The sequence below is a fragment of the Phyllobates terribilis genome, unplaced genomic scaffold, assembly GCF_046119375.1.
Source record: "Phyllobates terribilis strain yellow unplaced genomic scaffold, ASM4611937v1 Scaffold_1__5_contigs__length_1240528914, whole genome shotgun sequence".
Taxonomy (NCBI): Eukaryota; Metazoa; Chordata; class Amphibia; order Anura; family Dendrobatidae; genus Phyllobates; species Phyllobates terribilis.
Window position 1 is genome coordinate 764,762,528 of NW_027362761.1, and position 21,679 is coordinate 764,784,206.

At 42.4% G+C, this 21,679-nt stretch overlaps 1 protein-coding gene across 6 annotated transcripts in view; it reads left to right on the top strand.

The window, feature by feature from the left end:
- WRN (WRN RecQ like helicase) overlaps nt 1–21,679 on the top strand; it is a 202,690-nt gene that overhangs the window by 123,186 nt on the left and 57,825 nt on the right. For all 6 annotated transcript variants that reach the window (XM_073636942.1, XM_073636941.1, XM_073636943.1 and 3 more), the window contains one exon: nt 8,638–8,825. In XM_073636942.1, the coding sequence (XP_073493043.1) occupies nt 8,638–8,825 (188 nt within the window). The remainder of the gene's footprint in view (nt 1–8,637; nt 8,826–21,679) is intronic.

Sequence of the window (21,679 nt, forward strand, 5' to 3'; positions counted from 1 at the left end):
TCCCCTTTGAAGATTCTTCTTGCCTCAAAGACGCAATGGATAGGAAGGCAGAGAGCATGCTCAAGAGGAGTTGGGAAGCCTCAGCAGCCATAATTAAATCTAATATCGCTGCCACTTCAGTGGCAAGATCCATGTGCCTTTGGTTGGACGAGCTGTCAGATCAAATTAGGTCCGACTCCCCGGTAGAAATGCTATCAGACTCTCTTCCTATGTTAAAGCTGGCGACGCAATTCATGGCTGATGCCTCGGCCGAATCGGTCAGATTCGCAGCTAGATGTAGTGTACTATCTAATACCGCTAGACAGGCAATATGGCTAAAAACATGGTCGAGTGATAGCCACTCAAAAAATAAGCTGTGCTCAATTCCTTTTTCAGGTACCCGGGTCTTTGGTCCAGTGTTGGACGAGATCCTAGAGAGAGCGTCCGACAAGAAAAAAGGGTTTCCCGAGGATAGGGTTAAGAGATACCGACCCTTTCGTGGAACCCGTCGCTCCCCTAAACGTGATTACAGGGGTAAGGGTAAGACGGGGAGATGGTCTAACAGGAAGGGAGGAAAGGACAAAGCACATCAGGTCTCCTCTGGGGCCCCAGCTAGACCATGACGCCATTGGAGTGGGGGGCAGGCTTCGTTTCTTTCGGGGCAAGTGGGCGTCCATTACAAAAAATCAATGGATCCTGCGTTCCTTAGGGGAAGGTTACAAAATAGACTTTTCCCATACTCCCCCTCGTCGTTTCCAAATCACTCATCCTCGCTCCCCCGTAGATCTCAGAAGTTTATAGCAGGATATATTAGTCCTTCAATCCCTACATGTGGTATAACAGGTTCCACCTTCAGAGCAAGGTTTAGGCCATTATTCCTCCCTCTTCTCGGTGTTAAAACCCTCAGGCAAACGCCGTACGGTTATAAACCTCAAGCCCCTAAACCAGTGGGTGGAATACAAAAGGTTCAAAATGGAGACTATAAAAACCAGCATTCCATTGATAGAGAAGGGATTGGTAATGTGCACCCTAGACCTCAAGGATGCATATTACCGTGTTCCAATTCACCCAAGTCACCAGCAATACCTAAGGTTAGCTCTAGAGCAAGAGGACACAGTACACCACTTTTAATTCACTTGCCTACCCTTCGGTCTGTCCTCGGCCCCCCGAATATTTACAAAGGTTATGACAAGTAGCGGCCTTTTTAAGAACACAGGGTATTGTAATCATCCCTTACTTGGACGATATACTGTTGGTGGCCGAGTCAGAGTCTCTTCTTCTCAGTCAACAAGATCACACTATCAAAACCCTGTAATATTTGGGGTGGAACATCAATTGGGAAAAGTCAAGCCTCCAACCAAGTACCACAAAGGTATTTTTAGGGGTACTTTTAGATTCCAGTCTTCAGAAGTCATCCTTGCCTCAGGAGAAACGGGAAAAAATAAAACTGGAGATTTACAACTTCGAGAAGCGAAAGACCACCTCAATCAGATACGCCATGCGGATCTTAGGATTAATGACTTCATGCATTCCCAGCGTGAAATGGGCACAGGGTCGTTCAAGACCGTTGCAGAAATCGATCCTGTCAGTTTGGAACAGACGACCGTCGGGATTAGACAAAAAAATGAGACTGTCAAGGGAGCTAAAAAAAAACCTCCCTTTCCCGGTGGACAGACCCTTCGAACTTAGAAAATTCAGTAGACTGGATCCTTCTTCCTTCAATCCAAATCCATACGCATGCCAGCCAAAAGGGCCGGGGAGCAAGGATAGGAAACAGATATCTACAAGGGATATGGCCCAAAGAGATACTACACAGGTCGTCAAATTTCAGGGAGCTAATGGCAGTCTGGGAAACTCTTCAAAGATGTCAACATTTGCTCAGAGGAAATCACGTAAAAATTTTCTCAGACAACGGCACCACCATCTCTTTTCTTCATCGACAAGGAGGTCCAAGAGGAAAATGGTTACAATCCTTGGCGGCAAGAATTTTCCACTGGGCGGAGAAAAATGTTCTTTCAATATCGGCTATTCATCTAAGGGGGTCCGAAAACGTGGTAGCCGATTTTCTCAGCAGAGCAAGAGTTGGTCCCTCAGATTGGGAACTAAATCCAGATGTTTTTCATCAAATCATTCAACAATGGGGCACCCCGTCCATAGACCTGTTCGCGACCAGAAAAAACAGGAAGCTGCAGCGCTTTTTCTCCTTGGACCCGGCCGACAGCCCAGAAGGAATAGATGCCCTTTCTCATTCATGGGGAACAAAACTGGTGTACGCCTTTTCCTCCAGTCCCTCTCATCTCAAGAGTACTAAGGAAAATCCAACAGGAGAGGGGAGCTCTTATCCTGATAGCGCCTTATTGGCCCAAAAAGAGCTGGTTTCCTCTGCTACACCAGATGTCGGTGGATCTCCCATTCAGACTCCCAGCCAGGAAAGATCTTCTATCGCAGGGTCCCTTATTACATCCGAACATCCAATTCCTCCAGCTGACAGCATGGAACCTGAGAGGTGGATCCTAGCCTCTAAGGGCCTTTCTCATCGAGTGATTACAACTCTCCAAGCCTGTAGGAAACCAGTAACGTCAGCCATCTATTCTAGAATCTGGAGACAGTTCTGTAGCTTCGCAGGTGAGTCTGTGGGAAATTCTTCTCGCCCCAATATTCCAAAGATACTGGATTTCCTCCAACAGGGGTTTGATAAGGGTCTGAGACCAAATACGTTAAAGGTTCATATCTCGGCCCTAAGTACTTTCTTGGACTACTCCTTGATAGACCACCCATGGATATCAAGGTTCATAAAAGCAACTTCTCGTTTAAGACCTGCGATAAGGAGTCTGGTACCGCCGTGGGATCTGAACCTTGTGTTGAGAGCTTTATGTAAGTCTCCCTTTGAACCCCTGGAAGAAACATCAGTAGACCTGCTCTCTATGAAATCAGCCTTTCTTGTGGCAGTTACTGCAGCGAAGCGGGTAGGTGAGATTCAGGCTCTCTGTTCTGGACCCATACCTTAAGATCCTGGAGGACAGATTGGTTCTTAAACTGGATCCCTCCTTTCATCCTAAGGCGGTGTCCAGTACTAACCTGAATCAAGAAATAATACTGCCATCTTTCTGCCAGTCTCCCAAAAATGAAAAGGAAAAATCCTTCCATACCTTGGATGTCAGGAGGGCAGTTATTCGGTATATAGAAGTCACAGCCCCCTGGAGGAGAGACTCAAACCTATTTCTGCAATTCTCGGGTGTGAATAAAGGCAAGAAAGCTTCTAAGCCGACTCTAGCAAGGTGGTTAACAAGGACTATCGCCCTCGCATATGAATCAGAGGGGAAGGATCCACCAATTTCCCTTAAAGCTCATTCCACTCTAGCAATCTCTGCTTCTTGGGCGGTGAAAGCGGGAGCTTCAGTAGGCCAAATCTGCCAGGCAGCAACCTGGTCTAATATATCCACATTTAGTAAACATTATAAGTTAGATGTATTGTTCAGTCAATAATTAGCCTATGGCCGTAAAGTCCTTCAGGCAGTAGTCCCATCCTAAACATTCCAATTTTGATTTGGGATGTCTCCTGTCGTGCCGTTATGATGGACGTACTGGTAAAATAGGAATTATTCCTACCGTTAATTACGTTTCCAGGAGTCCATCATAACGGCACCATATCTCCCTTCCCTGCTCTTGACACTAATGTGAATGTAACATTGGTATATGTATATAATAAAATAGAGTTGCATCCATTCTGGTTGATGATTAGTACAAACACTGAGGGTGTGATGATGGGGGGGGGGGGGGGGGGGCTTTTAAGCTCTCATGTATTTCCTTCCTGTCCCTAGAGGAACAGAGGACTTAACTCCCGTCGTGCCGTTGATTGACTCCTGGAAAACGTAATTAACGGTAGGAATAATTCCTATTTTTTTTCTTGCACATTCCAAAAATTCCTGTGAAGCACCTGAAGGGTTAATAAAGTTCTTGAATGTGGTTTTGAGCACCTTGAGGGGTGCAGTTTTTAGAATGGTGTCACTTTTGGGTATTTTCTGTCATAAAGACCCCTCAAAGTGACTTCAAATGTGATGTGGTCCCTAAAAAAATGGTTTTGTAAATTTTGTTGGAAAAATGAGAAATCGCTGGTCAACTTTTAACCCTTATAGCTCCCCAATAAAAAAAAAATGTTGGTTCCAAAATTGTGCTGATGTAAAGTAGACATGTGGAAAATGATATTTATTAACTATTTTGTGTGATATATCTCTCTGATTTAAGGGCATAAAAATTCAAATTTTGAAAATTGCTAAATTTTCGCCAAATTTCCGTTTTTCACAAATAAACGCAAGTGATATCGAAGAAATTTTACCACAATCATGAAGTACAATATGTCACGAAAAAACAGAATCAGGGGGATCCGTTGAAGCGTTCCAGAGTAATTACCTCATAAAGTGACAGTGGTCAGAATTGTAAAAATTGGCCTGGTCATTAACGTGCAAACCACCTTGGGTTGTAAAGGGGTTAATGACAGTTTTGTTTACAGCTTGGACATGGTATATCGCTAGTTTTTATATTGATTCTATATTTGTATCACAAATATTTTTTCTACATGTCAATGTTATCAACTTTAGAGGACAATAATATATGTGCGTCACTAACGTTTTTATTTCACTCTTGTCTATGCTAATCATACTGACCTCAGAGACTAGTGAGCACTTGATTACTATTATCTTTAATTACAACTTACCTTTATATGCTCACTAGTCCACAGTCCAGACGCGTAGGTTGAGACAGCTGTGATCCTTGTGTGCACTAAGACTTATTGTGGTGGTAGCAGCATTTTTTAATGGCTCAATAAAAGCTATGTTTTATTCAAGTTTATAGCCTGATACGCTGGATCATTTTTTATATTTTCTGACCCAGCTGGACATTTGGTACATATACTGTAATGAAGTACACCACATTAGATGTGATAGAGCTGAAAGTACCTGGGATCTTGTAGTCCTGATGTGAGCTGGGGATCTTTATCTTGTCTGTGGTCAATTATAAATGGACAGGTTTTACATTTTTTCTGGTTGCAGGGAAAGGTTCCTGTAGCTGTTGGAGAGTTCAGGGAGCTTCTGACAATGATGCTTCTTAGATTTGGGGGCTGCCTGAAACACAGAAGTGGGGGGTCTGGAAATATGGATTGTAATCGGGCATCTTTTTGTAGTAAGGGCTGTAGTTTCCGTGCAGCTCTCCTGAGCGCCTCCAGATTTGGATTGTAGGTGACTACTAGAGGCTCTCGGTTGCTTTCTTGTTTAGTCTTGTAATGTAGGAGATGATTCCTTGATATTCTCGTATTCTGATTCTCAGTTGTTCTTGGATGGTAGCCCTGATACAAAAAGGTCTTCCTGAGGCCACCAAGGTGTTTCTCTATCGTATGTGCATAGTTATTGGGTAACTATTATTGTGCTGAGTTATGCAACTAAATGAAAAACTTAAATTTTCCCATCTCAGTTGTTTATTTTCTGTTAAAGTGAGAATAATAACCAAAGAACTCAAAATGTACAAAAATACATTTATGACCTTTCAAAAAAAATATCCAAGTTTCCAATATAACCACCCTTCTTTACAATAACAGTTATAAGCCTTCCATCAGTGGAGGGTCCACAACTTCTCAATATGGTGTAGGTCAGGTGACCAAGGGGCCATTATTGTTTAATCTTTAAGGCCTTACTGGGTAGCCAAGCAATGGAGTACATCGATGCATGCGATGGAGCCGTTCTTGAAAAGATTCAGACTTTTTCCTGTATCACTGCTTGAAGAAAAGGTCTTCTAAAAACTTGCAGTAGGTTTGGAAGATGATTTTGAGTCCATTTTCAACTGGAAAAGGTCCATCTAGCTCATCCTTAATAATACCACCCCATATCAGCAAGCCACCTCTACCTTTCTGGCATCTGAGTTGAAATGTAGGTCTGTGCCCGTTACTAATCTATCTGGTCCATCAAGATTTACTGTAATCTCAACAGTTGATAAAACCTTTTAAAAATCTGTCTTCAGATATTTCTTGGCCCAGTCTTGATGTTTCAACTTACAGTCTGTGTCTTGTTCAGTGATGGTCGGCCTTTAGCCTTTCTTACTTTGGCCATATCTTTGAGCACTGAACACCTTGTACTTCTGTTCACTTAAGGGAGGTTGCAGTTCTGGAATATGAGAGCTGTGGAGGATAATGGCTTCCTGGTCCGTTCATGTTTGTTTCTTCTTAAATCTTTGGCAATTAATATGCATCTTTTTTTCTCAACATGTTTTTGTGACCCTGTTGACTATTTGAACAAAACTTTTTATTCTTTTGTGATCACCCCCAGTATCTTAGCAGTTTCAAAAGTGCTGCATCCCTCTGTAAGACTTTTCACAATTTGTTAAGTCAGTCAAGAGGTACGTTTATGTCAAGGTCGGGAAGGGGTTCCCGCAAAATGACGTAAATTTACGCTGAGAGCATGGTCTAAGAGGCTTTTGTCAGTGCAGCTTTCAACGCAATCAAAACGTCAAGTGTAAATAAAATGTTATTGATGAAATCGTTATCTTGTCCCGCAAAAAACAAGCCGCCATACAACTCAGTCAGCGGAGAAATAAAAAGTTATAGCTCTCAAAATAAAGCGATCCAAAAACAATGAATTTTTCTAGAATATAGTTTGTGTAAAAGCGGCAAAGCAAAAAAAAAATTATATAAATGTAGTACTGCTGTAATCGTACTGATCCGAAGAATGAAGCTGCCTTATCAATTTTACTCTAGGATGAATGGCATAACCCTCCCAAAAAAAACTATATCTAAATTGCTGATTTTTGTTCATTCTGCCTCCCAAAAATCGGAATAGAATGCGATCAAAAAATGTTATGTGCCCAAAAATGGTTCCAATAAAAACGTCAACTCGCCCCCCCCCCCCCCCAAAAAAAAGCTCTCACATGACATGTCGGTAGAAATATAGAAAAATTCTAGCTCTCAAAATATGGCGATGCAAAAACCTGTTTTTGCAAAAAGAAAAAGCGTCTTTTAGTGTATGATAGCAGCCAAACATAAAAAAATATATATAAATCTGGTATCTCTGTAATCACACCGACCCGAAGAGTAAAGTCGTCTAGTCACTTATATCCCACGAGGAACGGCATAAAAAAATAAATAAAACAAACAAATAAATAAATAAAACCTGCTATTTATTTGTTCATTCTGCCTCACAAAGATTGCAGTAAGGCTCGGCTCACATTTATCCTGCGCTCTGCGCTGAGTGCTTACATCGGGGGTTTCCGTGTAAATCTCTGAAATATGTGATTCAGATGGAACCCCCGGCGGAAGATTCCCTGTAATGAAGCAGATGGAGACACTGTGGACGCTGTCAGGCTTATTATCTGGTGGGTTCCATCTTTACAGGCGTGCATAAAAGCCCGGTCAGCCACAGTTTTCTGAACTTTTGAAAAGAAAGACAATGCTGAACAGAGGCCAGACAGAGTCCAAAATAACTTTGCTGCCTCATTATAGTGAATGGACCAGTTGGAGGTTTCATCTTAGTCACGTCATTCAGAGATTTTGATGGAAACCCCGATGTAAGTGCTCAGTAAGTGCACCTCAGGGCCTTTTCCAGTGCGTCATGGCATCCACAAACCTTAATAACAAAATCTGCACAATAATATGGAACGCCTTTCCTTCTGAGCTTTGTACTGTGCCTGAAAAGTAGTTCCCGATTACATGTAGGGTATTGGCGCACTCAGGAGAAATTGTATAACAAATTGTGAGGTGCATTTTTTCCTATTAGCCCTTATAAAAATCTTGGGGCTAAAACAACATTGTAGCGGTAAAAATGTAATTATTCTTTCTTTACCGCCCAATAGTATAAAATTCTGTGAGGCAAATGTGGTGTGAACATGCTCACTGCACCCCCAGATGAATTCATTGAGAGGTGTAGTTTGTAAAATGAAGTCACTTATGGGGAGTACTGCTGTTCTGGCACCTAGGGGCTCTGCCAATGTGACATGGCACCCTCAAACTATTCCAGCAAAATCTGCACTCTAATATGGTGCTTCTTTGCTTCTGAGCTTTGCACTGTGCCTCAAAAGTAGTTTTTGACCACATATGGGTATTGGCGTATGCAGGAGAAATTGCGTAACAAATTGTACTGTTCATTTTCTCCTGTTATCCCTTTTGAAAATTAAAAACTTGGGGCCAAAACAACATTTTAGTGGAAAAAATAGTAATTTTCCATTTACTCAGGTTGTTATATAGTTCTGTGAATCTATATAGGAGAAATAGGGGGAAAGTGAAGGGATAAAATCTCTTTTTTGGCCTAACAATTCTGCACACCTTGACAAAGGGTGCACTATTATTAGCCATGCGAGTATTTTCACCATATCATTATGTATATTTTCCATTTCCAAGCTGTACGTACTTGAATATTTATTTAATGAAGCAGATCAGGTTATTTGTATTTGTGTAATAAGTGAGGGTGAGGCCTAAGGATATCAACACAAAGTATAGTATGGTTGGAAATCTAGGAAACCTGGGCTTTTTTTTGTACCGTTATAATTCTTGTTGCACATTCAGTTGCCTCCATTGATAAGCTTTATACCGTTACCTAATGCAGTATTACAAACCTTTAATATATGTATTAATACCAGATTTCTTCAGTAATAACTTATTGTTTGGGCTGATACCCTTAGGTGCCAGTGGTGGCTTTGACAGCAACGGCAAGTCCCTCAGTACGTGATGACATTTTGGCATCCTTAAAGTTGCGTAACCCACAGATCACCTGTACTAGCTTTGATCGTCCAAATTTGTACCTTGAAGTAGCACGGAAGACATCAAATATCTCTCGAGATCTTCAACAGTTTCTCAACAAAAAGCAAGGGTAAGACCTATTTAAACTCTCAACTAAAGTGCTTTAAACAATTGTCTGCCCAAAAGAATCAGTAAATCAGCTTTGGATCATGCATCCTTATTTCGTTCATTAAAGAAGTTGTCCACTACTTATCCCTCCCCCCCCCCCCCCCCCCCAATGTATCCATCCGGGGCCCCTAAGACTTCTTGTAAATACCCTGTGTTGTTGATAATGCCTGTGAGCGGCCACCGATAGCGTCGGCAAGTGAGGCGTGACTCAGCGCTGGGGTCCCCACGGTGGCTGCTGGGTTGTGGGCGGGGTTACCCCCCGCGTCACACCCAGCATCCACCGTGCACTTTCCCAATGAATGGGGAGAGGAAGAGCTCGCGGTGGATGCCGGGTGTGATGCGGGGGGTAACCCCGCCCACAGCCTGGCATCCACCGTGGCACCAGGAAGATCGTGACCCCCGGCTGCTGCCAGCAGTTGTCGTGGCATCAGCGGATGTCAGAGGCGGCTGCAGCCTGGGGTCACGTGATGCCCGTGAGCGGCCAGTGAGGTCAGCGGCGATGCCGCCGGGAGATGACCGACGCTAGCCGGTCATCTCCCGGCTGCTCGCAGCAGAAGGACCCTGACCGGCTGCGCCGCTGACCTCCATGCGGCTACTGTCGGGAGATCAGCATACTCTGCACCTTCCTCGCAGTTTGGGGAACCACACAGGGAAAATGTTGCCCTGGTACAATACATATGTAGCACCCTGAGGATTTGGCTGCTACAGGGGTATTGCACCTCAACCCAGAGGTGTGATATTCCACTCCCGGGTAAGGATGGAGTGTGGATCTGAGCTCGGTAGGCTGCATGCACTACACACATCCCATTTCCGAGGAGCAGACCGACGGTACTCCCACTTAGAAATGTGCAGGTACGACCGAGTCTGTTCCTGGCTGGAGTGGGAGGGGGGTGGTACATCCCAAGTAGTGTAGGGGCAGATAGGGGGAGCAGCCTGGGTAAAGTTAGGAGCTCATTGGGTGCTGGTCACCTGAGCTCACACATAGAGGGTGTATATAAGGTGGGCACCAACTAAGAACAGGGTCAGATGCAGAGAGAACAAGTCAGGAGCAGAGGAGAAGAAAGACCCAGAGTGAGAGAGGAGAGAGAGAGACCCAGAGGCACAGAAGAAAAGGACTCTAAGATCCCAAACTAAATCCCCGGGTGAAGAGTCGGCACAGGGTACCGGAACCCAAGCTGGTGGGGGTAAAAACACTCCCCAGCCAGAGACCGGAGACCGTGGGCAGCGTTTGCCACGGTCACCCACCACATCCACCCCGAAGGCACACCACATGAAGGGTCAGGGAACCCAAGGCCAAGGGTGTCCCAACAGAAGGCCCGAGGGAGCTGGACCTAGGTGGATCACTGGTGGGGACGGCCAGAGAACGGGACAGAAGGAGAGCTCAGGGCCACGCTCCGGACTTATTTGGGGGTTGGCTGGATCCAGGACCTGGTGGACGCAGCACGGCTCGGGTGGTCACTCGAAGCTGGAGTGACCAGTACAACATCTGCAGTAAGTAAACACCCTTAACTGCACAACCCGACTCTGTCTTCACTGCCGTCTGCACTGCACCACCACAACCCCCATCCTCTGCACCTGTCCCCCCTGAGGCTATACCCCACCCTTTGGGGGTTATATCATCACAAGCTGCACCTGCACCATCAGCCTCAGCGGACCCTGCTGCAGCGGCGGCCACAGTGACCGCATCACAACGGGTGGCGTAGTCGACACAAAAGAACTCTTAATAACATCTGTAGGACTGCCACATAACACTGAGTTTGACGCCCTGGGCACGGGCCGGGTCACAGCCGTTCGGAGACTACAACCCCCCATCTGATCCGGTGCCGGGTATTCCCCTCAAAAGGAATATGTCCCAGGGGGCGCGTCACATACACCTTCAGTTTCAGAAGTACTGGGACCCTCACCCTCCTGACTGCCAAACATTAGGGTCGTGATGACTACCTCCTGAAACTGAAGTCAGGTCCTCGTATTGCCTGCACATCGAAACAGCACAAAAGTATTGTACAGTGCCATCTGTTCAATGTGCACGGAGCTGTTGTCAGGGTGTGTTGTGGTCAAGATAAGGATATCCCTCTTGTCCTTATACTTGACCACCAGCATGTTGTCCCTATATTGGGCTCTTCTCTTGCCCTTTCTCAGCAGGTGCCCAATTAGCAGCTTAGGGAGGTCTCTCTGATTTCTTTATTTTGTGCCACATGCAATTGTACCTCTGGCAGAGAGGGTCTTGAAGAGTGGGATGCTAGTGTAAAGGTTATCTATGTAGAGGTTATAACATTTGTCCAGTGGTGGGTGCACCAAATCCCTCACAATTTTCCTACTCGCCCCCAGAACAGAGGGACATTCAGAGGGGTCAATCTGGGTGTCCTTCCCTTCATAGACTTTAAATCTGTGGGTGTACCCTGAGTTACTCTCGCACAGCTTGTACAGTTTAATTCCGTACCCTGCCCTTACTGGGCAGGTGTTGTCGGAATTTTAGTTTCCCTTTGTAAAGAACCAGAGATTTGGCTATACAGGTGTCCCTTTTGGGGGATGTGCGCGACTCCTTAAATTTTCTGCTGAAGTGGTCAATTACTGGCCAAATTTTGTAAAGACTATCAAAGTTAGGATTGTGTCGGGGAGGACACTGCGCATTATCACTATAATGCAAAAATTTTTGGATTGCTTCAAATCGTGTCCCTTTTATGGCCATATGGAAAACTGGTGTACTATGTAGTATATCAGCACTCCAGTATTGCCGAAGGTCTGTTTTTTCACTATGCCCATATGCAGCACAATGCTCCAAAATGTTATTTCTGCTGCTTTTACAAGGGCCCATCTGGCATATGATGACGTTGGATTTTGGGAGAGAAATTGATGGGCAAATAAATTTGTCTGGGCCATTTATTATATCCTCACTTAAGAAGACTTTGAAAAGGTCAATTTCAGTGAGGCCTGTAGCGTCAAATTGAGTTCCTGAGCTGCCCATGAAATCCATAAGTGATCAATTGCTGAAGTCCTAGTCCTTGCTGGAGGTCCCTCCTCACTAGATGAGTAAGAGGAGTAAGAGAAATAGAGGAATGTGGGATCTTCCTCACTGACTGAATCCGTATCGGAGGCAAGGAAAGCGTATGCCTCCTCTGCTGAATAGCGTCTTCTTCACAAATGGGCCATTTTTATTTTATTCTTCTAAACAGTGGGGATGTGTGTGTAAGTGGTGCTTTTACATATGTATTGTGTGGGGCATGCATAAAGGGTACTACTTATTTTTTAATTTACTATAAAAGTGGAGAAAAAAGAAGTGTAGGAAAAAGAAGAAACACTTAAAAGCTAAAATTAGAAGAAAAAAATGAAAAGAAAAGTCAGAAGTAAACAAAACTTTGTGTAAAAAAAAAAAAAAAACTGATGTTAGCTACATTAATGCACTACCTATAAAGCTACTTGGTACTAACTATTCTTTTTTTTTTTTTCTGCAAAAGAAAAACTAACGTCACTAACACTGACGTCCGCTCCCCTAATGCGCTGTCTGTGAAGTTATTTTACACGAGCTTCTTTTTTTTCTGCAAAAGAAAAATGTGTTTGGGTGATGAGGGGGGAGGGAACTGGAATTGGGAACTGCTGCTTTGATCACAGATCGGTCACACAGATATCACAGCACGCAAGAGACAGATCGCACTGGACACAATGAAGCATCTTCCTCAGGTATACAGAGGAGGTCTTCACAGCTGCTCTGCACGCCAGATCTGAGAGAAATATGGCGTGCAGCGTGGCAAACGTCATTTTCAATTAACTCTCTTAACGCCGATTGATCAGTAACTATTGATCAGTCAATTGGCACCAAAATGTTTTTTTTTTTTCCTTTAACAAACTTTGTCATTTTTTTTAACCACTTAAATAAAAAAGAACCTATACATGTTTTGTATCTGCGAACTCTTAATGACCTGGAGAATCAATGGCAGGTCAGTTTTAGCATTTAGTGAACATGGTAAAAAAAAAAAAAAACTGTGGAATTGTACTTTTTTTTGCAATTTCACCACACTTGTAATTTTTTTCCTTTTTTCATTATACAATATGATAAAACCAATGGTGTCATTCAAAAGTACAACTCATCCCACAAAAAATAAGCCCTCACATGGCCATATTGACAGAAAAATAAAAAAGTTATGGCTCTGGGAAGAAGGGGAGCAAAAATGGACAATGGTCCATGGGTGAAGAGGTTAAAGCACCATTCCAGCTGTGCAATAAAAAAAAAATGCTGGAGTGGTGCTTTAAGCAAAACTTTGTTTGCTTCCATATGAGAAGGTTCACCGTTATATTTGATGAGAAGGAAAAACTTTCTCAATTGTAGACAATTACTCAATAAATATCAAGTTGGTCTATGACTTTGTCCAAGTGTTTAATTTTGGCCCTCTGTGTATTTCAGTTTAGCATCCCTGGGTATCTTTCTCCCCTTTGTTACAATTAGGTTAGTGCTACATGGTGACATTTCTAACGCAACACTGAAATCACAGTGTCACATTGTGACTTTGCATCTAATGATTTCCCATGGTGTCACAACATACTGCGACACAGAATCGCAAATGTTTCCAAATAACTTTGATTTTCTGTGGCAAGTCGCCAGCTTGTCACTTGCCATAGACTAAAGTGCAAGTTGTGAGCGACATTCTACTTGTCTCAACTTGGCTGTTTTATTTTACAGCAAAATCAGAGCTCTAAAATGGTCACATGAAAGCAAGTTGCACAACTTTTCTGAGAATTGCTGTCATATGACGAATGTCGCCGTGTAGCGCCAGCCATTGAGCAGCGCATTTAAGCTGGCCATACACCATAGATAATTGTGAGATAAATGGTTGTTCATCCAACAGTTAATTCCCGACACCCTCATGCACATGGACGTTTGACATAGCTGAGCTTTCCTGTGTTTCTAAAGGGAAATAAAGACCCTGTATACATTTGGTTAAAATGGGCTAAACTCGTTGATGTCGACAGGACTGACTGACAGTATAATGTATATGAGAGTCCTTTCGACTCTCCCAGTACATGTTTGGGAAGATTAGCAAATCCTGAGAAATAGTAACACCACTTAACAGAAAACACGTCCCCATACACTTCAGTGGTGCTCAGCACTGGAAAATAAATTGCACAAAGTAAAGTATATAAAAAAAAACGCACCAGAGGTCATCTTTAAAGTGTTAGTCCTGCTCCAGTCTTGCTTCGAGAGGTGAGCCAGTAGGTCACGTCATGTCTACTCATATATGTCGATCGCTCATGCATTCCAGCAGGTATCAGTAGACATGACGTCACCTGTCATGATCACTTCTGGATGTGAGTAGAGCACAAAAAGGAAAATAATTTACCAAAGTTAAAAAATATATATTTTTGTATGTCTTTTGGTATTTGTTTTTCCATTCTGTTCATCTTCAATTTGATTCTCCCTTATGAGTGTATTGTATTGGTGATCACGGTTTCCTTAGTAAAGTTTTCTCGAAATATCCACAGCTGAATAGTTCTATTATTGTCATCACAATAACATCCCTTTTCTAAGCTTTATTCTGAGGAGCTTGCTATCTGAATTGCAGCTGATGCACAGAGACAGAATTGCCCAAAGGCGACGTAGCCTATTTTCCTCAGACATCGATCAAATTTCACCCAAGGTAGAAAAACACACAGATGTTGTCACAGATGGGTAGAGCTTGAGGTCCAAACACAAATTTAATGTCAATAATTTCTCTGAGGGCCTCCTTCATGTAAGCGGATCATTTTACCAAACATATCATTAGGAGTAAAATGAGTCTGAGGACTCTGTCTGAAAATTTGTAGGGTGGTAATTGGCATAATTTGTATACTCGGATGGTTTCATGCAGTCTTAAACTCCCACATTCAGTCTAGTTTTACAAACTTTTTCCCATTAACTGTTACCTTTCTGTATTAATATTCTTTTTTTTATATTTAACATTTTAAAGTTGAAGCTTCAATTAAATTATTTTTACTTATTGATCTTTTATATTAGTAGCTCTATGTATGTATAGTGGGCTCAAAGAATATATGCTGTTTGTACAGTCAATGAAACTTAAAGGGGTTTTCCCACGAATGAAAGTTCAGTTTAAAAAGTGTCTGTGTCTGACCGTGTACGAAACATACCACATCTCCTGGGCAGGGGAGGAAGCACAAGAGTATACAGACATTACAGCAGGGGATTCATTTTGTGGGGTAAAACATTTCCCTGACTGTTTTTAACCACTTCGCACCAGAGCCTGTTTTTGCCTTCGTGACCGGGCCAATTTTTTCAATTCTGACCACTGTCACTTTATGAAGTAATTACTCTGGAACGCTTCAACGGATCCCCCTGATTCTGAGATTGTTTTTTCATGACATATTGTACTTCATGATAGTGGTAAAATTTCTTCGATATAACTTGCGTTTATTTGTGAAAAAATTGAAAATTTTGCAATTTTCAAACTTTGAATTTTCATGCCCTTAAATCAGAGAGATATGTCACATAAAATAGTTAATAAATAACATTTCCCACATGTCTACTTTACATCAGCACAATTTTGGAACCAAAATTTTTTTTTGTTAGGGAGCTATAAGGGTTAAAAGTTGACCAGCGATTTCTCATTTTTCCAACAAAATTTACAAAAACTTTTTTTTAGGGACCACATCATATTTGAAGTCACTTTGAGGGGTCTTTATGACAGAAAATACCCAAAAGTGACACCATTCTAAAAACGGAACCCCTCAAGGTGCTCAAAACCACATTCAAGAACTTTATTAACCCTTCAGGTGCTTCACAGGAATTTTTGGAATGTGGAAGAAAAAAATTAACATTTAACTTTTTTCACAAAAATGTTACTTTAGACCCAATTTTTTTTATTTTCACAGGGGTAACAGGAAAAAATGGACCCCAAATTTTTTTGTGCAATTTCTCCTGAACACACTGATAACCCATATGTGGAGGCAAATTACTGTTTGGGCGCACGTTAGGGTTTGAAAGGGAAGGAGTGCCATTTGACTTTTTGAATGTAAAATTTGTTTGAATAATTAGCAGACGCCATGTCGCATTTGGGGAGCCCCTAATGTGCCTAAACAGTGGAAACCCCCCACAAGTGCCACCATTTTGAAAACTAGACCCCTTAGGGAACTTATCTAGATGTGTGGTGAGCACCTTGCACCCCCAGCTGCTTCACAGAAGTTTATAATATTGAGCCATAAAAATAAAATTTTCACATTTTTCCCATAAAAAATGTTTTTCACTCCCTAATTTTGCATTATCATAAGGGTAACAGGATAAATTGCACCATGAAATTTGTTGTACAATTTCTCCTAAGTACGCCGATACCCCATATGTGGGGGAAAACCACTGCTTTGGTGTACGTCAGGGTTCGGAAGAGAAAGGAGCGCTATGTTGGCTGGGATAGGCAGCGGACACAATGTCACATTTGAAGAGTCGCTGACATGCCGAAACAGCAGAAACCCCCACAAGTGACCCCATTTTGTAAACTACACCTCTCAAGGAATTTATCTAGGGAAGTAGTGAGTATTTTTTAATTTTTAAATTTATACCATTGGGCAGTGAAAAAAGCATAATTATATTTTTACCACAAAAAAATGTTTTACCCTCAGATTTTACATTTTCACACAGGGCAATGGGTAAAAATGGTGCCGAAATGTGTCACACAATTTCTTCTAAAAGTGGCAATACCCCATATGTGGCTGTATCGTACCGCTTAGCCATACGGTGAGATCTGGGGGGGACGGAGTGCTATTTGACAATTGGAGAACAAATTATTGTAGAATAGGCATTTGGATTTGGGAGCACAAAATTTTCTGAATTTCTTTTGGGGGGCAAGGGTCATTTTGCTTTTCCAGAGCCTTTCTGCTACCAGTAACTTGGAAGTCCCTTATATTTTTAACAGATGACGGACCTGAGTGGGGACTAGCTTTTTTTGAGGACTGAGTTGAAGCTTTTATTGGGAACATTTTACGTAACATTTATCCGGCGCTCGAGTCTGAGCACTTACATGGGGGTTTCCATCTAAATTTCCAAGTGATGTAATTCAGATGAAACCCCTGCGGGATCCATTCACTATAATGAGGCAGCGGAGTTACTCTGGACTCTGTCTGGCCTCTGTTTAGCGGTGTCCTTTTTTTCAGAAGTGCACAAAACTGTGGCCAACCGCACTTTTATGCACGCCTAAACCAAATGACACCGTGGGATCCCAGGCTAGACGGCATCCACAGTGGCCTATATCTGCCTCATTACAGGGAATCTTCCGTCATGGGTTCCGGCTGAATCATGTATTTCAGAGAGTTACACGGAAACTCTGGTGTAAGTTCTCAGCGCAGAGCACAGGATAAATGTTGGCAGAGCCTTAGGGTATGTGCACACGATGCAGAAATGCTCAGGATTTTTTCCTGAGCGTTTCTGCATCTCTCTGGCAGGAAAAAACGCATGCGGATTGTACATGCGGTTTCCTGCCAGGGACATGCGGAAATGAAGCGGTCTTCACTTTCATTTCCGCATGCGGGTTGACAAGCGCTTCCCAAGCGATTTTAGCATCACTTGGAAAGTGCTTGTCAACTTCACACTATATAAATCCATGCAACCGGCATGGATTTATATAGTGTGTGATGTCAAAAAATAAAAAATAAATCTATACTTTACCCTCTGATGGCCCCCGATGTCCTGCTTCATCGGTCCCGGCTGCCGGCAGTGAAGACTTTAGGACCTTCCGACGTCAGCGTCACGTGACCCGTCACATGACTCTGACGTCAGCGAAGGTCCTTCTTCATTCAAACGCGAAGTGCCCGGGAAGCCGGCAGGACGCAGCGCGGGCCGTCAGAAGGTGAGAATATATATATTTTTTATTTTATTCTTTTGGTACCTGGGTCTGGATGAGAGTCCTCTCATCCACACCCGGGTACCATCCGCACATTAGACCGCATGAAAAGCGCATCAACATATACAGTGATGCGGATTCCATGCGGTCTAATGCAAGTCAATGGTGGCAAAAGAGCAGCGTTTCCGCAAAATTAATTGACATGCTGCGGATTTTTGACCGCAGCGTTTACGCTGCGGAAAAATCCGCATCATGGGCACAGCACATGCGGATTTCCATTGGGGAACATTGCTGCCCTTCTACCATGCGTTTTTCATGCGTTTCCGCGGCGTTTACGCAACTGCAAAAACGCCGCGGAAACGCATGAAAAACGCATCGTGTGAACTCAGCCTTACTGGGATCTTTGGGAGACATAATAAACAAATCAGTAGCAGGTGAAGAATTGGTTTTATTTATTTTTTACGCCGTTCCTAGTGTGATATAACTGATTAGATTACTTTATTCTTCGGGTCGGTGCTATTACAGAGATACCAGATTTATATCGGGTTTTTATGACTGACAGCTGTCACACACTAAGACGCTTTTTTTTGCAAAATCTAGTTTTTGCATCACCATATTTTGAGAGCTATAATTTTTCCATATTTCGGCCGACAGAGTCATGTGACGGCTTGTTTTTTGCGGGACGAGTTGACATTTTTATTGGTACCATTTTTGGGTACGTGACATTTTTTAATCGCTTTCTATTCCGTTTTTTGGGAGGTAAAATTAACAAAAACAAACAATTCAGGAATTGTTTTTTGAGGTTTTTTTTTATGCCGTTCTGCGTGTGGTAAAAGTGTTCAGGCAGCGTTATTCTTCGGGTCAGTACGTTTACAGCGATACTACACTTACTGTATTTTTTTTATGTTTTGGCGCTTTTACACAATAAAACAATTTTATAGAAAAATATATTTTTTTTGCATTGCTGTATTCTGAGCGCTATAACTTTTTTATTTTTCGGCTGATGGAGCTGTATGGCGGCTTTTGTTTTGCAGAACAAGATGACGTTTTCAGTGGTACCATTTTTATTTCTATTTTGTTTTTTGATCGCATTTTTTTCCACTTTTTGTTTGGCGATATGATGAAAAAGCTCCGTTTTTTTATTTATTTTTATTACGGTGTGCACAGAAGGAGTTAATTAGTGTGACAGTTTTATAGCTCGGGTTGTTTCGGACGCGGCGATACCAAATATGTGTACTTTTTTTGGTTTTGTAAAAATATACAGATTTAGTGGTTTAATATTTTATTTATTTTTATTTATTTTGTGATTTTTTTTTTTTAATTGTTTAAAAACTTTTTTTTTTTACTTTTTTTTACATTTTTTCTTAGTCCCTGTATGCGACATTCATTTTTATTTTTCTGATCACTGATCTCATGTAATGTAATAGACATGTATTACATTACATTACATGAGATCTTCCCTGACTGTTTCAGTCAGAGTCTCCTGTCTGGCTCAGCTGCAGCTGAGCCAGACAGGACACCATATATGGCAGAGCTGGAGGCGGTCATGTGACCTCCAGCTGCCATAGCAACCCCAGGTCCTGGAAGGACTCGGAGGTCTTCGGAGAGGTAAGTAAGACGACCCCCTCTCCTCCTGCTGTCTCCTATATGCCGCGATCACTATAGATCGCAGCATATAGAAGACAGCAAAGGGTTAACATCACTGGGACCTGATCTAATCAGGTCCCGATGATGTTCCCTGTCAGAGCTAACGCTCTGCACCGGAATCGCAGCGCTTGCAGGACCCTGGGGGTCCTGAGCGCTGCGAGACCACCCACCGTTTTTAAACGTCGGCGCTGCACAGAGCCCAGCAAGCGCCGACCTTTATCTACAGTGGGCGGTCGGGAACCGGTTAAACAATATTTTACCTCATAAAATGAATCCCCTGCTGTAATGTCTGTATTGTCTTTTGCTTCCTCCCCTGCCCAGGAGATGTGGTATGTTCCGTACACGGTCAGACACAGACAATTATTAAAATTAACTTTAATTTGTTGGAAAACCCTTTTAAATCATGTATATCAGGGGTCTCAAACTCAGCCAGGTAAATTGGCCACACATATGAAGGGCCGTGGGAAGATGACGTTTTCAGTGATACCATTATTTTTCTATATGACTTTTTTTATCATTTTTTTTTTTTTAATTTTTGGCATGTTCTTTATCCCTCAACTGGTGAGGTGGGGTTTGCTTCACCCCAGGGAATTTTATTTCGGCTGCCATTCATTGAAAAATGCTGGTATGAGGATACGTGTCTCACTAGCTTCCATCCATTTGTGGGTGTCAAAAATTTGTTATACTCATGTGTAATCAATCGCCAATAAGAAAACAATTAAAACAAACGTGATCTTTGCATTTTCTGTAAAAATAAGAGATTTCTAAACACTGGGGTATAGGAAACCCCACCTCACCAGTTGAGGGTTATTCTTTTTAATGTTGTTTATCATATGGGTTTTGGTACAGGTCTTCTTTTTTACTTCATTTTTTTAACCTAAAACAGCATTTTTATTGGCCAAATATTTTTCCGTTATTTTGTCATAACATTTAGAATATTTTTAAAAGAATGTTTTCCTTTTTTTGTCCTTCAACCTGCCACATAAGGTATTATTGTTTTACAATTAGCCCTTTATAGTTATTCTTGCGCCCTGTCCTGTAATAATGTCCCCTGTCCTGTATTAATGTCTCCTGTCCTGTAGTAATGTCCTCTGTCATGTAATAATGTCCTCAATGTTGTAATAATGTTCTTCATCCTGTAAGCATGTCCACAATTCTGTAATTATGTTCATCGTTTTGTAGTAATTGTTTCCGTCCTGTAATAATGTCCCCTGTCCTGTAATAATGTTTTTCATTTTGTAAAAATGTCCCCAATTCTGTAGTAATGTCCCTCGTCCTGTAATAATTTCCCTTAACCTACAGTAATGATTCTCCTGGCCTGTAATATTGTCCCTCCACCCATAGAAATGGTCCCCCTGTCATGTACTAGTGTCCCTCAACTTGTAGTAATGGTCCCTCCCCGTCCTGTAATAATGTCCTTCGTCTTGTAGTAATGTCCCCATCTTGTACTTGTAACAACGTCCCACAATGTGTCGCTCTTTACACACACACACACTCACTCCCTCGGTGAATAGTGTCCTCTTCCTCCTCCACAGCCGGGGCGGTGCATGGCAGTGACGTCATGCGGAGTCGCGACCGAGATGCTGACGTCAGTCACTGGTCTCTGATTGGCTGGTTACTGGTATCGCTGTGCAGAGAGCTGCAATACATCTCAGTTGAATTTGTGTCCAAGGACACACATTCAGTTGAAAAGGAACGTTGATATCGGTGGCCCCTGGACCGGGCCATGATAGTCACAGGAGCCTGAGGGCCGCACAATGGAGCCTCGGGGGGCTGCATGCGGATTGCTTGTTTGACACCCCTGCTGTATATGATGATGTGCATGAGCCTTAAAATTTTTCTTTGCTTTTTCATGCCATTGTCATACATGCTACATTGCTCCTCTATGATGACACCCTTAAGATTATCACACAATCATGGTAGAAGTTGTTTTAGTAAGATAGGTTGAATAAAGAACTAGGTCCATCCAATTCAACCTTTCTCCCCCAATTGTACTCCCTACACTAACATACTAACTCTGCTGGGACTAGGCCTTACAAATGCATTATTACCATTTTTATTATTGCTGCACTATCACAATTAAAAATGAACCCATTTATAATTTTTTGATTAGTTTTATGTTTTGTATTACTCTTATGATTCTAGTAATGTTATTACTAAAATCCTTATGCCTAAATCTGTTGATCCAGAAAAAGGCAAAAACCCCAGGACACATTCACCCAATTTGCATCACGGGGAAAAATTCCTTCTTGACCCTGAGAAAAGGCGATCAGTCCTAGAACCCTGGATCAAACCTAATTATGATGCTAGTTATGTGATTACTGTTATCGTATTAAATGTACTACTATATGTG